The sequence below is a fragment of the Colossoma macropomum genome, unplaced genomic scaffold (assembly GCF_904425465.1).
Source record: "Colossoma macropomum unplaced genomic scaffold, Colossoma_macropomum, whole genome shotgun sequence".
Taxonomy (NCBI): domain Eukaryota; kingdom Metazoa; phylum Chordata; class Actinopteri; order Characiformes; family Serrasalmidae; genus Colossoma; species Colossoma macropomum.
The window spans coordinates 11,540-37,316 of record NW_023495962.1 but is presented as its reverse complement, the minus strand read 5'-3'; the positions used below and the strand labels follow the sequence as shown (position 1 = coordinate 37,316).

General features: G+C 39.0%; 1 protein-coding gene across 2 annotated transcripts; it reads right to left on the bottom strand.

Moving 5' to 3' along the window:
• Nucleotides 1-629: 629 nt before the first annotated feature.
• LOC118803782 (H-2 class I histocompatibility antigen, alpha chain-like) lies at nucleotides 630-25,059 on the bottom strand. Of its 2 annotated transcripts, XM_036564274.1 has the most exons (13): nucleotides 24,751-25,059; nucleotides 21,171-21,437; nucleotides 19,845-20,111; nucleotides 12,546-12,830; nucleotides 11,730-11,864; nucleotides 10,807-10,848; nucleotides 8,435-8,719; nucleotides 7,619-7,753; nucleotides 6,700-6,741; nucleotides 3,191-3,223; nucleotides 3,029-3,097; nucleotides 2,733-2,782; nucleotides 630-741 (listed from the first exon to the last, which is right to left on the bottom strand). In XM_036564274.1, exons 2-12 carry the CDS (start codon nucleotides 21,286-21,288, stop codon nucleotides 2,775-2,777), a joined length of 1,419 nt encoding a protein of 472 aa, XP_036420167.1. In that variant the 5' UTR covers nucleotides 21,289-21,437; nucleotides 24,751-25,059; the 3' UTR covers nucleotides 630-741; nucleotides 2,733-2,774. The 2 variants fall into 2 exon arrangements, with proteins under 2 accessions (XP_036420167.1, XP_036420168.1); XM_036564275.1 differs by lacking the exons at nucleotides 630-741; nucleotides 2,733-2,782; nucleotides 3,029-3,097; ... (1 more) ...; nucleotides 6,700-6,741; nucleotides 7,619-7,753 and adding an exon at nucleotides 7,772-7,837.
• Nucleotides 25,060-25,777: the final 718 nt, after the last annotated feature.

The window sequence follows — 25,777 nt, the reverse complement described above, 5'->3', positions numbered from 1 at the left end:
CCCACTGCGCCACCGTGCCGCCTCATCATCATTCCAAATAGTAGAATTTATCTTCTCTTTCTAGATTCAGCCTGAGGGTCTCATGGCATCACTACATTCATCCACAGAGCTGATCAGCATGTGGATCAACATGTTATGTTGACGTCAATGTTGACAAAAACAGCCTTTATGATGACGATGCCTACTTAAATAAGTGTTTATAAATGTTGATGTAGGTCCTTGTGGGTTATAATGATGAACTTTTGTAGGCGTCCTCTAGCTTTATGAACACTCACCTACAGTAAAGTGTTACTGATCGTTTTCTATAAGTAACTTATTTTATTACCAATAATAATCGATTCTTAGATGCATCATCATTCATTCCAGCACTGTGGCTCTCACTGGCGCTCAGGTGTTGGACATCAGCCACTACCTGTGGCCTTTATTCACACTTAGGGCTCAGCCACTGGGCTCATGTGAGAGACAGAGGGGGGACATGGAGAGGGAGGGATGAGGTAAGAAGGAAAGGCTGACATTAAACCTGTGTAGGGTTCCAGGGGCTGAGGGAAAACGCAGGAAGAAGGGACAAGCACCAAAGGGTGGGCTCCATTTCCAAGAGGCTGGGATGTTCCTCAAACAGCTCCAGTGCCTTTATATCCTCCAAAGCAGGTCCAGCAGGTGGGCCAGTTATCTGTGGAGGAAAGCCTGGATGAAGGTAGAGAGAGAGAGAGAGATAGAGAGAGAGAGAGAGAGAGAGAGAGACTGGGGGAGAGAGGGAGAGAGAGGAATAGAAGTTAATCTAAAAGAAAAATGATGACAGAGAGACACTAATAAACAACTTTCACATCATAACTGTGATCTTTTCATCTTTGTAAATAAAGGCCTTCCATTTCAGATCTAACTGGGCTGACGGTGATTTTGTTCTCATTATTGCAGGTGACGTCCTGATAGTTTTTCCTGTTGCTGTGTTTTGTGTGGGGCTGGGAAAAGTGTGTGACCAATTAGGTAGATGCAATTTCCAAACGTGTTAATGTCCTGCAATATCATAACATCAGACTAGAGACTAGAGTCTGTTACTGAAAGCAGTGCAGTCATCACCCTACTTATTTAACACTTACGCCCTCTTATGGAGAAACAAAGCAACAGCAATTCACCAAAAAGCTTGTTTCACATAAATACAACCAACACGTCACTTCACTCAGCCTAGGCACATTTGTCCAATGACAACAACATAACTGAGTTAAAGCATAACAGAGTTAAATTCAGACGGCTGAGACGTACAAAGACGAGTAAAAACAACAGCAAAAGTAAATTTAAAAAAAAAATTTATAATGTAATAATTATCCCAGGCTAAATCATACTGACACAGTGGGCTTTCAGCTTTTGTAGTAAGGGAGCGGGGTAGTAAAGAGAACTTGGTTTGGAAATGGGTAGAAAATGACATTCTACTCTGTCGGGTCGAGATCTCATTTTTACAAAGGTGCTTTTGACCTAGGAGTGAAAGATGATAACAACAACAACAACAACAACAATAATAATAATAATAATAATAATAAGAAGAAGAAGAAGAAGAAGAATTGTTCTTATATTAAAATTGCAATTTGAAATCACAAGAGCTGCAATGGTAGCCTACGTTATCAATAACATTGCCTTACCAAGTTTAACACATTTGTCCTGTTAAACTTGTTGTCTGTAGATGATTAGACCAATCAGAAGCAGCAACCACACACTGTGACATCACACCCACACCTAACTGACTGAGTGTGTTTACATGCACTTAATAATCCGATAACTGCAGAAAATCAGATTTTGTCACTAATCTGATCTACACGTTTACATGCACTTGAGTGATCAGATAATGGGGAAACTCCAGGTCTACATGAGTCAGACAGTAATCAGACTTCTGCTTTACAACCAGCCAATAAACTCACCGAAGAAATTTCATCATGCAGCTTTTTTTTCTAAAACACATCACACCACTTTACCTGAAAATATGAACAAACATCATCTAGAAGATGAAGAATATTTAAATCCTTAATTTCGTCAAGCATGTATTTGGTTTCAGTGTCGCTCCAAAAGTGTTTTGCTCCGTCTCGCGACGACGCTGCTCACTTATTTCCAGTACCGCCATCTGTTTTCGCACATGCTCAGACTGAGAAATACGAAAGAAATCAGAATAAGAGTTCACAGCACTGAGAAATCTGATTACTGAGCTGAAATCCAGCCTCTTTATCAGATTTCTTAATCAGATTTCTAGACTGGAGTATGGTGTTTACATGACCATTTGAATAATCAGATAACTGCAGAAATCTGATTATGATCAGATTACTGGGTGCAGATAAATGCACTCAGCCTGAAACACTATGGTCAGTGTTCAAACCTCAAGCCAGAAAAATGGACTTGCTGGTCTTCTTGTCCAAAAAATAAGCGTTGAATTCAAGTTATAGAAAATAAACATTACTTAAGTCACAGCTGTAATATTAGTCAGAGAACAGGACAGAGAAAAGAACCTGTGTGATGAGTTTCACTGTGTTTGAGTAAATTATTAGTCTTCCACACTCACTGATGATCACAGTGTGTGTTTGGTGTTAACTGTGTCTAAAAGCCTGTGAGAGAATAAAGTGCTGATAATTATGGGAAATGATCATTATTATATTATTAATCTATTTTCTCTGATCAGTTGGAAGAGGAAAGATCAGGCAGACAGATTATTTCTACTGCATGTTCTCAACCACAAGTCCACTTTTACTTACGATCATTTGTTCTGCGTGAGTTTAAACTGTTGACCCACAGCTTCAGGAACCTGAAAAGCAACATGTTTATGGACGTGTTAAAGTAAATATACGGGGCAGTTGATTCTCCGAGAATCTGAAATAAAGATCAAGTGTCCCCAGATTTCTGCTGTGCAATGAACTTTGTAGGATCCTCTGATACTCTTATAGTGTGTTTTCACAAAGAAACTACAGATATTTACCAATAATACACAATAAATCACCATCAAAACCCAAAGTAAACTGGGTCCCGACAATGTAACCAGTAGAATCCTTACCAGTCAGATTAATGTTCACATCAACATTTTCGGTGCTGCTCCTCTTTGATCCACAAGTGGATTCCCTTCCTGAAAAAGAGTCAATAAGGTCACATCACAGCTGATTTACAGCAGACAGATATTTTTATTAATCACAAATCTCAGATCTTGGAATATTAATACCTGAGTCAGCATCAGAACCAGCAGCTGTAGACTCTGGAGGAGAGTTCAGATAAATATGGATTAGAACGAGTAGAGTGTAGAGAGGAGAAGGAGATTAACCCATTAACCCACTGCACTGATTCACACAAAGAATTTTATATTTCTGTTCACTGAAGTTTTAATAACTAAAGCTCAAGAACAAGGTTTATTAATATTATGTGTCTTAGTTTATCATGTACAGGATGATGATGATGATGATGATGTATAAACCTGCAGTTACAGATATAAATGAACAACAGTTCTGTTTATATCACAAAACAGAACATTTTAAAAAAGGAACTTTTTTAACATATAATTTTTAATCTCAATGAATTTCTGGCCTTTGTATATTTTAGAAATTGTATTATTAATGACAACACTAAAAAGATTATATTTTAAAATGAAATTGAGGCTTTTATCAGTTTCTGTCTTAATGATTCTACCTACTTTTAATAATTTAATATTTTAATGTTTTAATAAACATGTACATTTTTTTCTAAAAAAAAGAATGGTATATTTACTTTGACTATATCAACATATTATGCAAATTCATTCAATGGTATTGTTGTTGTTGTTTGTTGTTGTACTCAACTTTTAATCTGTAGTGTACATGATTACTGCTCATTAGAGAGTAGGTGGTGATGAAACTCTATACACTATAGATAGCATGTAATGCTAATACTAGCTATTCAGTGAAACTCCAGTGAAGAATATTTTGTCTTTATGGTAAAAACTGAACTAATTATATTAAATATATTTATGGTGATGCTCCGGCGCGCCACCACGATCCAGGAGGATAAGCGGTTTCAAAATGCTGATTACGCCCAAATCCTATATTTTTAACCAATTCTTTTTCACAACATTAATATACAGACATTAACATACATTACATTAATAACACATATCACAATTAGCTAATGACCAGATTTTCAAAAGTTTCCAGGTGAATAAATCTCAGGAATGCAGTGATTCAGACAAAATTTCAGAATAAATCTGACCATAAACATTCAGTAAATGTGTCAAGATTAGATTTGGACCCATCATTTCATATCAGGAGAGAAAGTAAGAGAGGGGGTCTTAGCCTGGGGGCTTCTTCTGCCAAGTTACCCTGTTTTATGGTTTTATCATACAGAACTCAGACTGCTCACCTGATCTACTGTACCTGAACAGTCTTCACTTATTACTACATTGCCAAAAGTATTCACTCACCCATCCAAAACATTGAATTCAGGTGTTCCAATCACTTCCATGGCCACAGGTGTATAAAACCGAGCACCTAGGCCTGCAGACTGCTTCTACAGACATTAGTGAAAGAATGGGGCTCTCAGGAGCTCAGTGAACTCCAGCGTGGTACTGTGATCGGATGCCACCTGTGCAACAAGTCCAGTCGTGAAATTTCCTCGCTACTAAATATTCCACAGTCAACTGTCAGTGGTATTATAACAAAGTGGAAGTGATTGGGAACAACAGCAACTCAGCCGCGAAGTGGTCGGCCACGTAAAATGACAGAGCGGGGTCAGCGGATGCTGAGGCGCATAGTGCGCAGAGGTCACCAACTTTCTGCAGAGCCAATCGCTACAGACGTCCAAACTTCATGTGACCTTCAGATTAGCTCAAGAACAGCGTAGAGAGCTTCATGGAATGGGTTTCCATGGCCGAGCAGCTCCATGGCCGAGCAGCTTACATCACCAAGCGCAATGCAAAGCGTCGAATGCAGTGGAGTAAAGCGCCGCCACTGGACTGAACAGGAAGGGGCCGTCCCCAGACTGTTCCCACGAAGTTGGGAGCATGAAATTGTCCAAAATCTCTTGCTGCTGAAGCATTAAGAGTTCCTTTCACTGGAATTAAGGGGCCGAGCCCAACTCCTGAACAACAACCCCACACCATAACCCCCCACCCACCGAACTTTACACTTGGCACAACGACAGAACCAGAACCTCACTGTGGAATTAGACCTCCGCATTTAACCCATCCGTGCAGTGAAACACTCGCATACATGCACACTAGTAAACACACACACTAGGGGGCAGTGAGCACACTTGCCCGGAGCAATGGGCAGCCCTATCCACGGCACCCGGGGAGCAATTGGGGTTAGGTGCCTTGCTCAAGGGCACTTCAGTCATGGACTGTCAGCCGAGGCGATTGAACCGGCAACCTTCCGGTCACCAGGCTGGTTCCCTAACAACTGCCCAATGCAGTCAGACACCATTCTCCTGGCAACCGCCAAACCCAGACTCATCCATCGGATTGCCAGACAGAGAAGTGTGATTCGTCACTCCAGAGAACATGCACCAGTGCACAAAGCAAGGTCCATAAAGACATGGATGAGCGAGTTTGGTGTGGAAGAACTTGACTGGACTGCACAGAGTCCTGACCTCAACCCGACCGAACACCTTTGGGATGAATTATAGCGGAGACTGCGAGCCAGGCCTTCTCGTCCAACATCAGTGTCTGACCTCACAAATGCGCTTCTGGAAGAAGGTCAAAAATTCCCATAAACACTCCTGACCCTTGTGGAAAGCCTTCCCAGAAGAGTTGAAGCTGTTATAGCTGCAAAGGGTGGGCCGACATCATATTAAACCCTATGGATTAAGAATCGGATCTCACTCAATTTCATATGCGTGTGAAGACAGACGAGCCAATACTTTTGGCAATATAGTGTATCACTCTGAACATGAAGCTTCCATAGTTTGCACAGAAAGATGACGCTGTGTTGTGGTAAATCAAGTGGAGAATTCTGTCATTGACCTGAGTCGAGTTGATCTTACTACACTAAACATGCTCTTCAGCAGATTATTACATAGTTTCTAAAGAAAGAACGAGTTGGAGAATTAGCAGAAATTAGTCTACAAACTCTGGAGTTACTCATGATAAAATATGTGTACACAGTTGTTCATTATTCTGCGGGATGAAGTCTAAAGAGGAAGTTATTCAGGTGAGATTCTGAACATAAACTTAGCAAACATCACTAATTTAAACACCAGAACAATCTCTGTTTATATTGTACCGAAATAGTTTTACAGCATTACTAAATGTCTGAAATGTTTATATAATGTACTTTATGCAGCTCATAGTTGTAAGTACTGGTTAATGTAGCTGAGTGATGTCTGTATTTATATGGAAGCTGAACTGAAAGATCATTTGTAATGTTTAGGGTTAATTCATTGTTTAACCTTCCAGAGCGAGACACTGTACAGAGTTAATGTTGTTCTGCTCTCACAGTGTGTTCTGGTTTCTCTGAGCAGTGTGGTTTAGGGGTCTCTTTGCTGTGTGATAAACACTTAGAGAAACCTGAACACACCGTGAGAACAGAACAGCATTAACTCTGTACAGCAGCTTCCTATGGAAGGTTAAAAATGAATCCATGTAAATTAAATAAATACATTTATTTATTGCTGCTTTTATGTTTAGACATTTTTGACAAAATTATGCAGAGAATATTTTGATCCTCAAATATTAACCATTTAAACCCACAGTGATAAACTACTTACCGTTGCTGAAGATTACATTTGGATGATGATTGTCTCTTTTACCTGAAAGCAAGAAGTTAATTTATTGACTTTATCAATTCATCGATTCATTTATGAACAAAAATATACATCCACAAACCTGAATCTATTTCACAGAGAATAAAAGTCACAGGCAGAAATCACTGCAGACTGCAGCTGTCATACGACTCAGCTGGATGAACTCTACACAACTTCCTAAATCCCTAACCTGTAATAAGGCATATTTCAAAACCAACTGTCTCAGACTAAACATCGGTCTTTCACAGAATTTCTTTTGTTGGTGTATCAGAGCTGAGACTAAGCTTGTTTGTGCTTTATGTGCTCCAGAGAACAGCAGTGTTGATAAATATGTGGTAATAAATCATTTTACTATGAACTGAAACTGTAAAGTGATGTGTTGAAGTTCTGATTATTATAAAAGGACTAAAGTTATAAAAGCTCTCATTTATCAGTACTGAACAAGCAGCTCCTCCATCTCTGCGCTCCACTATACATGTCTCTTCACCATTTTTTCCCTCAGCCTCCTAGGCTAAATGGCTAAATCACTCGTTCAGTTACGTCATTGACCATCTCAGACTACAGGACTCGTGAATGAAGTCGTACAAACAAAACATGTTTGAAAATATCGAAAGGCCTTCGATCACTTCAGAGCTCAATGAGAAAAGAATGAAGCACTAGCAGATCATCTGTGTCATTGATTGCTTCTGATTGAGCTCCCAACCTAGAGAATCACTTCAGATTGTCTCACACTGAGTTTAAGAACAGCTGGAAACATCAGCAGCAACATTCACTCAGTAGAACTCTGGAGACGTTCTTTTAGCAGAGCATGTGATAGAGTATTTATAATACGTTTAATATTTCTATTTGAAATAGAATCTGTGGTGATAGTGTCTATACTCACCATTTATCCTCTTCTTTTGAAGGAAAAAGAAGATGACCCCAACCAGCATGACCAGCAAAGACCACATCCCTCCAACAGTCACTCCTACAATCACTCCTCCACTCAGACCACTCTGACAGTCACTGTATTTCCCGTCTGTAGACAAAAAATCCTCCGTTTAACTGCACTGATAGCAGAAAGTTGTGATTCTAAATTGTGGCCTCCTCTTCTATCATGAATCTGTGAAGGACAATGATTTTGCTATTTAAGCTACAGAAATTCACCTAGAGTTTCATAAAAGCTTCATCCTTGGCAACATGCAGCTTCAAATGAACCTCCAACGTCTGATCACCTTATTACATCAATAAAACGTCCAACATCATTTAGTGAATTCACCACATTTGATATCAGCTAAATAACCTCACAGACTCAATGTTTTACAGTTAAAGATGAAATACATTATGATGTGAATAAACTAACATTAGCTGAGGTAACAGATGAACAGCATTTGTCTGTTTATGTTACAGACTTTAGGAGGTGCTCAGAGGAGCTGAGCAGTGCTGGACGTCACAGACTGGTAGAACACATCAACACTGAATGCAGGCAGCCGTGTGTGAACCTCCTCAACAACCACTGTTTCCCATTTCTGGATGCTGCGTGTTGATGTGTGCAGTGTGTGTGGCAGCTTTTTAGAGTCTGCAGATGAGTAGAACTTAATCCAAAAGATAATGTAAAAGAACTGCAATGCAAACAGGAGGGGAGGGCTCTATTCCTCTAATATTTTCTTTTTTCCCACCATTACAAGCCATGAATGTGGACAAACACAGATTTAATTACCCAATTGTTTAGTTAATGGTGTGTTGAGGGAGCTGTGATTCACAAAACAGTTGTAATCTGCTTTTTCATCCTCCTGGATCTCCACACTCTTCCTCAGCTGGTAGGTTTCATCTTCATTGGGTCTGACTCCTGAAGATGTTAGTAGATGTTCAGGCAGTGAAGTGTGGCACATTCTCAGTGTAATCTCCACGTCTTTGGGGTAGAAGCCCGTGGCCAGGCAGGTCAGGGTCAGCTTCTTCGATTCAGTTACAGATTTCTTCACAAACACATGAACATCTGGTGGAGCTAAAAACGGAGTAAGTGTGAATGCAAAATTTGAAATTCAACCAGAATTCAGATCTCTATCAAAATTAAAAACTATGTATATAATTCATACATAATTAAATGGTTAAGATGAAAATAAGTTATTCAGAAGTTATTCAGAGTGGTTCAATATTTTTTAAAAAGATTTCAACACATCTAAAAGCTCCCTTACAGGTCCCTCCTCACTGTTTATCATTGCTTTACCATCATCATCATTCCATTTAAGCTCAGAAGACTCGTGTAGGTTCACTGGTGGTTCTGGATAGTAAATAAAATGTCTATATATGTGTTGTAGTCATGGCGACCCCTGGTTCCTATCACCACCACTGTAAAGACATCTGAACCATTTCACACCAAACCACTCTGAATCACTCTGATTACATCTCACACACTGAATTATGGAGAAAAATTAGAAAAATGGGGGTAATTCCCCTTTAATGCTATATTTATCTTTACTGCAGTGAATACAGAGAAAGCTGTTATTTGCAAAATAATTACACTACTATTACTACTACTACTACTACTACTACTAATAATAATAATAATAATAATAGTTACTATTACTCTAATAATGGCAAATATCCAAAATATTACATGGTTTGAGGTTATTACTACTAATAATGACAAGGTTGCCAACTCTCATGTTTTTTTTTGTGAGACTGATTTTGGGTCTCACAGAATTCACATCGGAAATTTCCCATTCATTTAAAATATGGAGTCAGCAAAAAAATTGTGAGGGATTGTGGGATAGTGTGCAGTGTGAACATTACATGTGAAAAGCTGAGCTGGCTTCAACTTTATACGAATTACATGAAGCGCTGACCAATCGGGCAAAAGCAACTGTCCATCACAATGAGAATGTGCTTTCATAGTTCTGTCTGGATGACATGGATGAGAAGTTAGTAACAGCTGAGCCTGGGTTCCCATTCTGTACGATACAAAATGGGTAGAAAGTATGGTGGCCTACAAGACCCTATTCATAGTACAATTAAAAACATAATCAAAGTCATAAACATGCTGCAAAACAAAATCATAAACATGCTGCAAACTGTCATCAACACGACTACACCTGAACTGAATTTCACAAACGCACTGCAAACAGAGAAAACACTTTCATCAACACGACTACACCTGAACTGCATTTCACCAAAGCACTGCAAACAGAGAAAACACTTTCATCAACATGACTACACCTGAACTGCATTTCACAAACGCACTGCAGAGAGGAGGATAGTAAGGTCTAGTGGACCAACAGAAGGAAGATGCCAACTCCAGTGATATAGAAGTGTGTTGCACTGTAATACCATTGCTAAATGTTGCTACAGTTGATATGGTTGATCACCTCCAAAGACTCAACAGCAACAGTTCAAGGCCAAAACCCATTAATGTGATTATACATTTTATCTGATGATGGTAAAGAGACGTGCTCTTTACAGCTATGATTCAAAGATGATCCCACAGAAGCTGACAAAACAGCAAGACAATGCCCAGAGCCTGAGGTGGAGTGTGCTTAGCAAAAACTTAGCAAAACTTAGCAAACATCACTAATTTAAACACCAGAACAATCTCTGTTTATATTGTACCGAAATAGTTTTACAGCATTACTAAATGTCTGAAATGTTTATATAATGTACTTTATGCAACTCATAGTTGTAAGTACTGGTTAATGTAGCTGAGTGATGTCTGTATTTATATGGAAGCTGAACTGAAAGATCATTTGTAATGTTTAGGGTTAATTCATTGTTTAACCTTCCAGAGCGAGACACTGTACAGAGTTAATGTTGTTCTGCTCTCACAGTGTGTTCTGGTTTCTCTGAGCAGTGTGGTTTAGGGGTCTGTTTGCTGTGTGATAAACACTCTTAGAGAAACCTGAACACACCGTGAGAACAGAACAGCATTAACTCTGTACAGCAGCTTCCTATGGAAGGTTAAAAATGAATCCATGTAAATTAAATAAATACATTTATTTATTGCTGCTTTTATGTTTAGACATTTTTGACAAAATTATGCAGAGAATATTTTGATCCTCAAATATTAACCATTTAAACCCACAGTGATAAACTACTTACCGTTGCTGAAGATTACATTTGGATGATGATTGTCTCTTTTACCTGAAAGCAAGAAGTTAATTTATTGACTTTATCAATTCATCGATTCATTTATGAACAAAAATATACATCCACAAACCTGAATCTATTTCACAGAGAATAAAAGTCACAGGCAGAAATCACTGCAGACTGCAGCTGTCATACGACTCAGCTGGATGAACTCTACACAACTTCCTAAATCCCTAACCTGTAATAAGGCATATTTCAAAACCAACTGTCTCAGACTAAACATCGGTCTTTCACAGAATTTCTTTTGTTGGTGTATCAGAGCTGAGACTAAGCTTGTTTGTGCTTTATGTGCTCCAGAGAACAGCAGTGTTGATAAATATGTGGTAATAAATCATTTTACTATGAACTGAAACTGTAAAGTGATGTGTTGAAGTTCTGATTATTATAAAAGGACTAAAGTTATAAAAGCTCTCAGACATTTATCAGTACTGAACAAGCAGCTCCTCCATCTCTGCGCTCCACTGTACATGTCTCTTCACCATTTTTTCCCTCAGCCTCCTAGGCTAAATGGCTAAATCACTCGTTCAGTTACGTCATTGACCATCTCAGACTACAGGACTCGTGAATGAAGTCGTACAAACAAAACATGTTTGAAAATATCGAAAGGCCTTCGATCACTTCAGAGCTCAATGAGAAAAGAATGAAGCACTAGCAGATCATCTGTGTCATTGATTGCTTCTGATTGAGCTCCCAACCTAGAGAATCACTTCAGATTGTCTCACACTGAGTTTAAGAACAGCTGGAAACATCAGCAGCAACATTCACTCAGTAGAACTCTGGAGACGTTCTTTTAGCAGAGCATGTGATAGAGTATTTATAATACGTTTAATATTTCTATTTGAAATAGAATCTGTGGTGATAGTGTCTATACTCACCATTTATCCTCTTCTTTTGAAGGAAAAAGAAGATGACCCCAACCAGCATGACCAGCAAAGACCACATCCCTCCAACAGTCACTCCTACAATCACTCCTCCACTCAGACCACTCTGACAGTCACTGTATTTCCCGTCTGTAGACAAAAAATCCTCCGTTTAACTGCACTGATAGCAGAAAGTTGTGATTCTAAATTGTGGCCTCCTCTTCTATCATGAATCTGTGAAGGACAATGATTTTGCTATTTAAGCTACAGAAATTCACCTAGAGTTTCATAAAAGCTTCATCCTTGGCAACATGCAGCTTCAAATGAACCTCCAACGTCTGATCACCTTATTACATCAATAAAACGTCCAACATCATTCAGTGAATTCACCACATTTGATATCAGCTAAATAACCTCACAGACTCAATGTTTTACAGTTAAAGATGAAATACATTATGATGTGAATAAACTAACATTAGCTGAGGTAACAGATGAACAGCATTTGTCTGTTTATGTTACAGACTTTTGGAGGTGCTCAGAGGAGCTGAGCAGTGCTGGACGTCACAGACTGGTAGAACACATCAACACTGAATGCAGGCAGCCGTGTGTGAACCTCCTCAACAACCACTGTTTCCCATTTCTGGATGCTGCGTGTTGATGTGTGCAGTGTGTGTGGCAGCTTTTTAGAGTCTGCAGATGAGTAGAACTTAATCCAAAAGATAATGTAAAAGAACTGCAATGCAAACAGGAGGGGAGGGCTCTATTCCTCTAATATTTTCTTTTTTCCCACCATTACAAGCCATGAATGTGGACAAACACAGATTTAATTACCCAATTGTTTAGTTAATGGTGTGTTGAGGGAGCTGTGATTCACAAAACAGTTGTAATCTGCTTTTTCATCCTCCTGGATCTCCACACTCTTCCTCAGCTGGTAGGTTTCATCTTCATTGGGTCTGACTCCTGAAGATGTTAGTAGATGTTCAGGCAGTGAAGTGTGGCACATTCTCAGTGTAATCTCCACGTCTTTGGGGTAGAAGCCCGTGGCCAGGCAGGTCAGGGTCAGCTTCTTCGATTCAGTTACAGATTTCTTCACAAACACATGAACATCTGGTGGAGCTAAAAACGGAGTAAGTGTGAATGCAAAATTTGAAATTCAACCAGAATTCAGATCTCTATCAAAATTAAAAACTATGTATATAATTCATACATAATTAAATGGTTAAGATGAAAATAAGTTATTCAGAAGTTATTCAGAGTGGTTCAATATTTTTTAAAAAGATTTCAACACATCTAAAAGCTCCCTTACAGGTCCCTCCTCACTGTTTATCATTGCTTTACCATCATCATCATTCCATTTAAGCTCAGAAGACTCGTGTAGGTTCACTGGTGGTTCTGGATAGTAAATAAAATGTCTATATATGTGTTGTAGTCATGGCGACCCCTGGTTCCTATCACCACCACTGTAAAGACATCTGAACCATTTCACACCAAACCACTCTGAATCACTCTGATTACATCTCACACACTGAATTATGGAGAAAAATTAGAAAAATGGGGGTAATTCCCCTTTAATGCTATATTTATCTTTACTGCAGTGAATACAGAGAAAGCTGTTATTTGCAAAATAATTACACTACTATTACTACTACTACTACTACTACTACTACTAATAATAATAATAATAATAGTTACTATTACTCTAATAATGGCAAATATCCAAAATATTACATGGTTTGAGGTTATTACTACTAATAATGACAAGGTTGCCAACTCTCATGTTTTTTTTTTGTGAGACTGATTTTGGGTCTCACAGAATTCACATCGGAAATTTCCCATTCATTTAAAATATGGAGTCAGCAAAAAAATTGTGAGGGATTGTGGGATAGTGTGCAGTGTGAACATTACATGTGAAAAGCTGAGCTGGCTTCAACTTTATACGAATTACATGAAGCGCTGACCAATCGGGCAAAAGCAACTGTCCATCACAATGAGAATGTGCTTTCATAGTTCTGTCTGGATGACATGGATGAGAAGTTAGTAACAGCTGAGCCTGGGTTCCCATTCTGTACGATACAAAATGGGTAGAAAGTATGGTGGCCTACAAGACCCTATTCATAGTACAATTAAAAACATAATCAAAGTCATAAACATGCTGCAAAACAAAATCATAAACATGCTGCAAACTGTCATCAACACGACTACACCTGAACTGAATTTCACAAACGCACTGCAAACAGAGAAAACACTTTCATCAACACGACTACACCTGAACTGCATTTCACCAAAGCACTGCAAACAGAGAAAACACTTTCATCAACATGACTACACCTGAACTGCATTTCACAAACGCACTGCAGAGAGGAGGATAGTAAGGTCTAGTGGACCAACAGAAGGAAGATGCCAACTCCAGTGATATAGAAGTGTGTTGCACTGTAATACCATTGCTAAATGTTGCTACAGTTGATATGGTTGATCACCTCCAAAGACTCAACAGCAACAGTTCAAGGCCAAAACCCATTAATGTGATTATACATTTTATCTGATGATGGTAAAGAGACGTGCTCTTTACAGCTATGATTCAAAGATGATCCCACAGAAGCTGACAAAACAGCAAGACAATGCCCAGAGCCTGAGGTGGAGTGTGCTAGGAATGCTGCACGCTACAGAGGAACAAAAGCTTACATTGGTGGAAAACAAAATTCTGCTGAAACAGAAAAGTACTGAGCATTAACATGGTGCATGAACCATCAGCAGGTGGTTTGGGTACTTTTGTAGCTAAAAGATATAGAGCGCATTTTCTTCTTCTTCGGTTCATTAAGGAGCTGATCTGATTAATGAAAATGTTCTGCTTTTACCCACTGAGCTGGTTATAGATTGGTATTGGCTGCTACTGGACTCTGGTCTGAGAGTACAAAGTCATCAGATGAGTTAAACTTGTTTAGTGTGTAGAATGGACTGTAACATTTCAGGTGGTTGCCGCTACAAATTTACTTGTATGTATGTATGTATTTACACAATAATGGCAGTTTAGACTGCTATACAGGCCACCACAGAAATGCGAGGGCTACATAGAAATTTGAAGGCTGCCACCGCATCACGTATGATATGTGAGAATAAAAGTCCCCCTTTGTGGTCAATATGTGTGACTCGTGCTATCTGCATAGGCATGAAGGTATAAATAATGCCCATAAATTATGCTAAGAATGTAATCAGTGTCTGAAATATGAAGAATTCACAACAGGAAATAGACAAGTAATGTTTTTAACTGAAAAGTTTATGTCTAATAATATGTATGACTACCTGTAATATTTTATGTTACTTTACACTCAAACTGCATTCACAGATTTGCTTTAACATGTTAAATATCACATTTCTTTCATCTTTATGGAGCTGCTTTGTGCTCAGGGACTCAGTGATGCTGGAACAGGTAAGGGTCTTCCCCAAACTGCTGACACAAAGCTGGAAGCATATAATTGTCTAGAATGTCTTTGTGCTGTAGCATCAACATCACGCTTCACTGGAACTGAGGGGCCCAAACCCTGGACCAAACTTTGTCAGTGAAACTTTGTCAGACAAACAGTTGACACTATTCCAGTAGGTAATGTTCTCCTGACATCAGCCAATCCAGATTCACCCATCAGACTGCCAGATAGCGAAAAGTTCTTCCCTCCACAGAATACATTTCCACTGCTCCAGAGTCCAGTGTGGTGCTTTACACCACTGCAGCTGATGCTTGGCACTAAACATAGTGATCTTAGACTTGTGTTTAGCTGCTCAACCATCGAGACCCATTACATGATGCTCCCAGTGCACAATTCTTGTGCTGATGTTGCTTCCAGAGGCAGCTTGGAACTCATTCTACTGTCAATGTTTATCCATGGACTGACTCTTGACTGACTATTGGTGTTATATGCCTGTTAGCAATGGGTGCGGCTGAACCACTTGAACTCAATAATTAGGGGGGGTGGCCACATACTTTTGGCACATAGTGTATGAACACTAATATAATACTTGGGGGAGATTTTAAGGCAATGTGTAGTGAAAACAATAATGGGATTTTTTAGGTTACAAACTAATCTTTACAACCCACAGACTTTGATGTTCGCATGGTGACTGTGCAGTCTTGTAGTGATTTTTGGCTGATCTGGATGGTTCTAACCTACAATGTAGAAAAAGTTAGTACTGAGCTGCCTGCAGTTCGTACAGATCATACATCTATCTTTATATCAATTAATGCAGTTGATGAAGAGGATGGCATCAGATTTTGTAGGACTTACTGGATGTTAAGCAACTTAATTAAGACTTCAAACATAAGGATTCTGATATTATCAAAAAACATTTAGACAGGCTTGTAGCTGTAAATAATTTAGGTTATATTGGGAACTAACAAAATGCGAGATGTTTGGCTATTAGAATGAATAAAATGATTGAAGGGGGAGAAAAAGGCAAGAGAGGAATTTATTATTAAAGGAATTATTACTCTAGGCGATGAACCAAATGTAACCGAAGAAGTTCTTCAGTATATGATGGAATTACAGGGGTGTTTAGACAGAATTTATGAGGTAAAGGCTAAGGGTATCAGATCAAAATGTGGTGGAATAATACAGATGGCTTAGAAAGACAAAACAGTGATTGATTAATCTGTGCAACAGTGTAGTTACAAATGATTTAATGAATATTTCAAAAAATTTAATCACTGATTATCACTCTGTATTATAGCAATGGCATAAACAAGTGCCACTGGATTCAGTCTCAAATAATCTGGACAGTGGTTGTTTTGATAATGACGATTTGAGCAATATATGTCATACGAATCTTAGCATCATAGAGATTATTATCAACATCAATAAAGTTATGAGTGATAACGATGGACTTTCCACTGAATTATATACAGTTTTCCAGGATATTATCAGTTTATTTATTCTCTCAGTATTTGTTGAAGTTAAAAGCAAAGTTATTTAATCTAGTTTCATTTAAAACAAGCAGTATTGAATCAGTTTCGAGGATCTCATGCAGCTCAGCATGTAAAGCAGGCAACTGAGGGGATGTTGGATACGTGAAGAATAGACAAGCACCATGTGACACTCAATATCAAAGAACTCAGAATGAGATTAGGAGCAAAAACTGGATCAACACATCCCTACTTAAAATGAACTTGTTTTTGGACATATCAGCTGTATTACTACATTCTCATAGAAACAGTCTATTAAAAAATAAAAAGTATATAAATAATTGATTTACTTTTGGTACTAGGTAAATATCACGTTCATGAAACAAAGTGGGGTAACTTAAATGCTTTCAGAACAGCCCTAATTAAATACATTGTCTGTATTAAGATTTCTAAGGAAAAAGAAAGCATTCAAATTACCGCACTTTGTAACTTGAAAGTGGGGTAACTTAAATGCTTTCAGAACAGCCCTAATTAAATATATTGTCTGTATTATATAATAAAGACTGTGTGCTTGATGAATTTGTAATTATCTTTGTGTGATACCTTCTGATTTCTTATGTGGATGAATGTATGTCTTTAAAAATACTAGTAATTCATTACTAATTACATTTAATTACAAAAGACTAATGACTTTTCTCAAACTGTGCAAAATTACAGTAACACTTTACTGTAGGATTCTGTCCATACAGCTACATGACACCTAGTGATGGCAAACTGAAGCTTTCTGAACTGAAGCTTTCCTCCGAACTGTGTTGTGAAGAGGTTCATTACTGGAACCACACAGTGCACATTAGTGGCATCTGGTGGCCAAAACCACAAAGTGCTTCGTGTATCTGGTGTACAACGGATGTTGTTGTTTTGTGTTCCATCGCATTAAAAACATGACATTTGTTTTTTCAATAAAACAACTGATAAAATGAAATTGTTTGTTGCGCATGTTTTCCAAATCTTATTGTTGATGGGTACAAATATCCAGGGCTGAGCAGAATGCTTAGAAAAAGTAGTGATGGCTGAATTATGGACTGTATTCTATTACAATGCATTAAACAATAATGTATTCAGAATAAATACAGTGATTTAACCGTTATTTTAATGCCATCAATTTTTATTATTTTTTATAATAGTTTTCTTATTAAATATTCTACCTTATTTGATGGTAAACGTTCAGTGCTTCCAAACTACTGAACACCCTCTTTTTCTTACTGGTTCCATTCTACTCCCTATTTCTCTCTCTCTCTCTCTCTCTCTCTCTCTCTCTCTCTCCTTGAACGACCCTCGAAGCACATGCAAAGATTTGCTACTTTTGAATCACTTCCTGAAGCAGTCACGTGGTTGTGTGCTGAAACGGATCTTTAAACGTCAGTGGTCACATGATCATTGTAGAACGAATCAAGCATCGACACAGTGGTTTGAAATGACCGGTGTCGTTTTTGTGATACATGCCTAAAAGCATAAGATTGTCACGACAACTGACATAACCCTACATAAATGTTTATCTGGTTATTCCAAAAGGCATCAGATAATTGGAATCCAACAGAGAGACCTTGCCTATATATATACATATATATATATATATATATATATATATATATATATATATATATGTATATATATATATATATCGGCATTATATCGTGCCCCTCAGTAGAACAAATCGCTAATCCAAGTCTTTTATTCCTTCTGCTATCAAGCTACTAAATGCGGATAACAGTCTTTTTAAATGATGGTTATAGCTATTCGTTGTGTCCTTGCATCAACTCCTTATTCATCTTTATATGTGGATTTGTTGTCTCTGACATACATTACTGTTTTATATATAAGTAGACATATATGTACAGTTGTGTGTATGGAAGGGGAAAGCTGCAAATGAATTGCCCTCTTTGGGATTAATACAATACTCTGAATCTGAATCTGAATCATTCGTTCTAAAGGTTACATTTGCCAATTTTGATTAAAATTAGCTAAAGTAGCCTTTATGACAGATAACACCTGTTGGAATAATAATTTGTAAACATTTATGTAGGGTTATGTCAGTTGTCATTACAAGCTAGCGTAGGTGTCATGTAGCCTTATGAACCGCACCCTACAGTAAAGGGTTACCAAAATGACAGTAGAATTTACCGGTCTGGTTTCTGGTTTTCCTAGTTAGTTTGCTAAAGCCTGTGCCAGAGTTTAGATCTGTGAGCCATTGTCTCTTTTTCATTTGGTTTGGTTGGTTTCACACTGCAACAGCTGAAGTGCACCAAATTACACATGTTTGTTTATCCATCAGAAATTTTGCAAAGACATAAGTGTGCTGTTACTCTCACATTCACCAAAATCAACACTCTAGTTCGCTATTATTTTACTTCACTATTATTATAAGGGAATAAAGGTTAATTCAGTCAGATTTTTGGCTGAGCAATTTTTGGCGAACAATGCCTTCATTGTTTGGTACAAACCCAAGTGTGGGCGCAATGTTAAAGTTCTCCTAGTTACTCTTTGAAACCTACACAAATCTCTCCCAACTGTAAAATGCAACGGATTTTTATTTCAGTACTTTATTTAGAAACAGCCAATCAATGGCACTGTTAGAAAACCTAGAAACTAGCTTGCAGAATCAGTTCAGAACCAGCTGCCTTCAAACACATTTTGCTCACCGTACAGCTGTAGCAGGTAATCAGTGTTCTTAAGTGGGTTTAGAGCTGTGTTACAGTAAAACGTGGACCTGCTGGGGGTACTGGGGGCTGATTTAAGAACCATGGATCTACACGCTAATGGCTGTGTGGTTCAAATCAGCATTTTAAGCAGTCTAACAGTGGATACACCACCTGAAGATTTCACACCAGCCACGAGAAACTCTCACTCCAATCACCCCTAAGATAGTCGGCAACCCTGATAATAATGAGTATGAAATTATAGATTAATTATGGCTGCAAGATCCATAATTAAGGATATCATTCTTAAAGCAATCAATAGATTGTTCATTTGGATAAGTTCATTTAGGAACTTGATTAGTGTGAATTCATGTAATTGTTCTGTATACTGTATTTTGCTGTATTTACTCATCTGTATTTTATGTAAGGTCAATAAAAGGTTAAACTCATAATATGTCCTGCATGAATTACTTACTGTAATTAAAAAAAGCAGATCTGTGGAAATAAAGAAAGTACAACAATAACAAGTGTCCAAACACTCACTCAGTTTGGTGTCAGTAGTGCTGTATTGCAAATACATCTTCAGCCAGTGCTCACAGTCACATCTCTGATCAACAGGTCTGCCATTCCACTTCTCCTCCAACGCTTTAGCCTGACTGACTGAGGCTGACCATTTCCTCGAGGTCCAGTTATACGAGATTAAACTCTGTCCATCATAGGCGTATTCATGAGTGCAATTTAAAACTGAAACTGAGCCGTCAGAATGTTTTTCACCCTCACAGCCGATTCTCCACTGAAGAGTGTGATTTTCTGAAATATAAATGAAGAACATAGACAGTCATAATTCACTGAACATCATCAAACACACTGACTTTTTATGCTTTATGAGGACGGTAAAATGTTTTAGGAAGGTATGTACATTAAATCACACTTTGTGAGTGCGGTCGGCTCTTGTGTGGCTTTATTGTTAACTAGGCTAACTACTCTAGCTGATGTTGGCTCCTTACAGAAACAGTGAAAATACATTTCTCTGACTGACTAACATTTTGGTGCATCGTCCACTGAGAAAGAAAAGACCTCATGGAGAAGATAAGAAGTTCATTTCAGCATGCAGTGTCCCGGTTAGCTGAAGCGTTAGCATTAGCTCATCTGAAGAGGCAGCCTACATTACACATCTAATACAAAATCTAAGCTGTGCTTAAAACAGTGGCTTATTTATTATATAGAACACTATTTTGGGATTCTGCCTTTTAGTGGTATCTGAAAACATAGTGCTGAAGATCCAGTGCACTCAAACAATCCCACAATGCACCACAAAAAGTACTGTACAATTGATGTAGTCTAGTGGATAGTGGATACCCATAATGCACTGCATTGTTTGTAAATAATAAGCAAACTTGTACAACATTAGACTCCAAAATTGTTTCCAACCATCACAAATTCACTTCCCTACAATAGTGTTTTATATAGTGATCCAGATTGTCTAATGTAGGCTGTAGTGATTAGAGGACCATTTCAGACACGACACGACTGATGTCCCTCAGCTATTTTTGAACAGTGAAACATGTTTTCCTCTGTATGCTGCTATATGTTGGGGTTATTTTAAATTTTAGTGTGCTGTCACCTATGAAAACTAACTCTTTTCATTTTGAACAGAATTAGTCAGATTCCACATTCCTGGTCAGACAGGATTCCTCTGAAGGTTCATGTCCAAGAAAAAACAGAGCTGACTTGTTAAAGTGTGTCCTGAACATGACATTGAACAGAATCATTTAAATGATCATCTAAGCAGAATATAATTGTACATCAAACGTTCTCCTCTGCATGAGGAAATTGAAATAAATTATAAAATGAAAAGAATGCTCTCACCTGACTCATCGTGTCTGAAGGCCTTCATCTGTATGTTGAGGATCTTGTTTAACTGTTGTCCATTGTACTTCAGTTTATCAGTGCCTGCTGTCCACTCACTCTCCTTTATCTCCTTCATCCAGTCCTGTTTAGGAGTCCTGACCCCGTCTGTACTGCTGTAGGAGTCAATCTGTCTGTCATCCAGCAGAGTCACTGCACTGAACTCATAGACTCTGTCTGAAGAGTTTTTAGACCGGACAGTGTAGAGATAATACAGAGAGTGTTCATCTGTGGAGAAACAGAGAAATGAACAGTCTGGATAGAGTACAGGGAACACAGAGAGTGTTTATCTGTGAAGACACAGAGAAATGAACAGTCTGGATAGAGTACAGGGAACACAGAGAGTGTTTATCTGTGAAGACACAGAGAAATGAACAGTCTGGATAGAGTACAGGTAACACAGAGCGTTTATCTGTGGAGACACAGAGAAATGAACAGTCTGGATAGAGTACAGGTAACACAGAGAGCGTTTATCTGTGAAGACACAGAGAAATGAACAGTCTGGACAGAGTACAGGTACCACAGCCAGTGTTTATCTGTGAAGACACAGAGAAATGAACAGTCTGGACAGAGTACAGGTAACACAGACAGTGTTTATCTGTGAAGACACAGAGAAATGAACAGTCTGGATAGAGTACAGGTAACACAGACAGTGTTTATCTGTGAAGACACAGAGAAATGAACAGTCTGGATAGAGTACAGGTAACACAGAGAGTGTTTATCTGTGAAGACACAGAGAAATGAACAGTCTGGATAGAGTACAGGGAACACAGAGAGCGTTTATCTGTGAAGACACAGAGAAATGAACAGTCTGGATAGAGTACAGGTAACACAGAGCGTTTATCTGTGGAGACACAGAGAAATGAACAGTCTGGATAGAGTACAGGTAACACAGAGAGCGTTTATCTGTGGACAAACAGAGAAATGAACAGTCTGGATAGAGTACAGGTAACACAGAGAGCGTTTATCTGTGAAGACACAGAGAAATGAACAGTCTGGATAGAGTACAGGGAACACAGAGAGCGTTTATCTGTGAAGACACAGAGAAATGAACAGTCTGGATAGAGTACAGGTAACACAGACAGTGTTTATCTGTGAAGACACAGAGAAATGAACAGTCTGGATAGAGTACAGGGAACACAGAGAGCGTTTATCTGTGAAGACACAGAGAAATGAACAGTCTGGATAGAGTACAGGTAACACAGAGCGTTTATCTGTGGAGACACAGAGAAATGAACAGTCTGGATAGAGTACAGGTAACACAGAGCGTTTATCTGTGAAGACACAGAGAAATGAACAGTCTGGATAGAGTACAGGTAACACAGAGAGCGTTTATCTGTGGACAAACAGAGAAATGAACAGTCTGGATAGAGTACAGGGAACACAGAGAGCGTTTATCTGTGAAGACACAGAGAAATGAACAGTCTGGATAGAGTACAGGGAACACAGAGAGCGTTTATCTGTGAAGACACAGAGAAATGAACAGTCTGGATAGAGTACAGGGAACACAGAGAGCGTTTATCTGTGAAGACACAGAGAAATGAACAGTCTGGATAGAGTACAGGTAACACAGACAGTGTTTATCTGTGAAGACACAGAGAAATGAACAGTCTGGATAGAGTACAGGTAACACAGACAGTGTTTATCTGTGAAGACACAGAGAAATGAACAGTCTGGATAGAGTACAGGTAACACAGAGAGCGTTTATCTGTGAAGACACAGAGAAATGAACAGTCTGGACAGAGTACAGGTAACACAGACAGTGTTTATCTGTGAAGACACAGAGAAATGAACAGTCTGGATAGAGTACAGGGAACACAGAGAGCGTTTATCTGTGAAGACACAGAGAAATGAACAGTCTGGATAGAGTACAGGTAACACAGACAGTGTTTATCTGTGAAGACACAGAGAAATGAACAGTCTGGATAGAGTACAGGTAACACAGAGAGCGTGTATCCTGTTAGTGTTATGTGAGGAGGTGGGTAATGTGGTTAATACCGGCGTTTCTCATTGAACACTTCTGAAAAACTCATAGAAACCATTAAGTGTTTCTGTTGGTTCCTGATGCTTTTGTAATGTGTTTTGGCTTTTTAATGGGATGATATCACAGTGTAAAGGATCCTAATGGTTTAACAGATGACCAATAGCCGATTCTAAATGCATTTGATGGTTTCCTAATGGGATCTAAAGCTGTTCTACAGGAAACCAGTGGTCTCTATTGGAAACAATTGAGTCTATTCCGATTATAAAGCAAAACTGTTAGGTTTTAATCCTAATGGTTTTTAATGGTCCTTTTCAGGATTCCGGAGCCTTTTACCTTCTGAAACTGACGCTGTGTTATCCTGAGAAAACTGAGCTTCTTAATTACTGAGACACTCAAAGAAGCTCTTATTTGTGCTCTCTGACGAAGCTGAAGTCCAATTCTTCTTTGAACTTTTTCGTTCCACCTTAAATGGAGCAGCAGTTATTATAACGCTGAGGTGCCAGACTGCAACCGTGGCACCATTTAAGGTGGAACGGCAGAGTTCCAACAGGAAGCTGAATTGAGCTGGTTGTTCTCCGGGTCTAAAATCAGGCTGGTGTGTAAAGGTACTGTCCGGTCTCACCTGCACAGCTCAGAGTCTGACCTTATGGGTGGAGTCGACTTTTCCCTGAACTCCCAGTTTATGATGAGGATAATGCAGCTCTGCGTTCACACAGTGAGGGAAGTGGTCAGGGTAGCGAGGTCACGGCTAAGATGGGTTTAACGTGTTTTCTGCTGTTTTGGTGGTGAAGGTGGGGTGTAAACCGAGTAGCCGCTCCTGTCCGTCTCATTTAGACCGAGATTCATTATCACTCATGAATCGTCCTGAGATAAACTGGCATTACTCATTTCCCATGGAAGACCACTCCCTTCCCGGTGGGGCACAAGAAAATGAGCTTTCAGAGATTTGAGGAGGTCTCTGTGAGCAGGAGGAGGAGCGAAAGGGGAACATCCGCTGAATGTCCAGTAACGGGCCGGACTTTACTCAGGCGCTCTGAATGTGCTGCAGTGCTGGATAAATCAGTGAATAAGGATCTTTTCACATCATACAATAGAGAATTATCAATAACGTCTTACTGTGAACTGTAGTTCACTGTCCGAGCTCCGTCCAGCAGAGTTTAGAACAGAACAGAATAGAATAGAATAGAACAGAACAGAACAGAACAGAATAGAACAGAACAGAATAGAATAGAACAGAACGGGATAGAACGGAACAGAATAGAATAGAATAGAACAGAATAGAACAGAACAGAACAGAATAGAACAGAACGGAATAGAACGGAACGGAACAGAATGGAACAGAACGGAACAGACCGGAACAGACCGGAACAGAACGGAATAGAACAGAACAGAATGGAACAGAACGGAACGGAATAGAACGGAACGGAGTAGAACGGAACGGAACAGAATAGAACAGAACAGAACAGAACAGAACAGGAACATTTCCACTTCCGTTCACAGTGAAAAGCTCAGTGAAAGTCAGGAAAGTTTTTGTTCCCTCTGAAATTAAAGACTCACCTCCGGGTCCGAGAGTGGAGACGAACAGTCCGCACAGTCAGACCGCACAGACCGTCCTCCCCGCCCCCTCCATCACTTTCTACCATCCAGTCCGAGGAAACGTCACTGTGGACGACTTTCCACTGAGAAAGTCTGCTTTTATCTTCCGCTAGATCAGCTCTGATCCTGAACTGATCCTGAACTGCTCACTATCATTATCACTATCACTATCTCACTATCAGCTGCTCTCTGAGACACAGCGCCACGACAGAGCACCGAAACTCAGTGCTGTTGCAGAGAACAACAAATCCAGCTTTTCCGCTCCTGATCCGCTACGGTTCAGTGGGAAAGGTCTTACCGCGCATGCGCATAAAGTCGAGCGCTGGAACTTGTTGTTGAAGCGTTTTGTCGTGTTTTGAATGTAATTCCAGCTTTACTTCAGGAATGATGTACAGACTGAGCTGAACATCACTGCTCAGCCCCGATCAGGCGATTCGGACCATCATAGTATCATCAGTTTACTTTCACTGCTGGAGGTTTTTCTGATGGGGTAGTTTTCACAAATCAGGCAACAACCAACACTGCATGACTGTTGGTGGTGTGTATTACATCATGTTCTGAAGTTAAAACCACACATTTTCAGCTTTTTAGTGTAAAAGCTTTTTAGTCAATGACCGACGAATAATTCCAGCCTGCTTTCATCTCCTTACATGTGTATTACTGTGGCAACGTGGGAGAAATATCCAGTTTGGTGTGCATGGTACTGGAAATAAACCAGTATAAAACAATAAAACATCACAAAATCCGTTTTCACAAATGAAGTAATATGTCCAAGTTAATTATAATCAATAAATATAGGTTATTGATAATGTTTGTGTATGAATTTAAACTCCAAAGTCTCGTTGCTGAGGAGTCAGAGCCGTATGGAGCAATCAAACATATCGAACGCTGCTCCGTTTAAGGTGGAACGGGGAATTAGAATGAGAAAGTAAGTTCAGTTAACATACAGATTTCACTGAACTGAGGATCTGACAGAGATGATCTGGCT

What these genes read in the sequence shown, in the direction of transcription:
- LOC118803782 (XM_036564274.1), bottom strand. Translation starts at nt 21,288, where the DNA reads ATGAAGGAGATAAAGGAGAGTGAGTGGACAGCAGGCACTGATAAACTG. An exon ending in TCAAAAGAAGAGGATAAATG is followed by an intron (nt 10,849 to 11,729) that starts GTGAGTATAGAC and finishes TCTTGCTTTCAG; the next exon opens with GTAAAAGAGACAATCATCAT. An exon ending in TGGTTCTGATGCTGACTCAG is followed by an intron (nt 3,098 to 3,190) that starts GTATTAATATTC and finishes ACTCTTTTTCAG; the next exon opens with GAAGGGAATCCACTTGTGGA.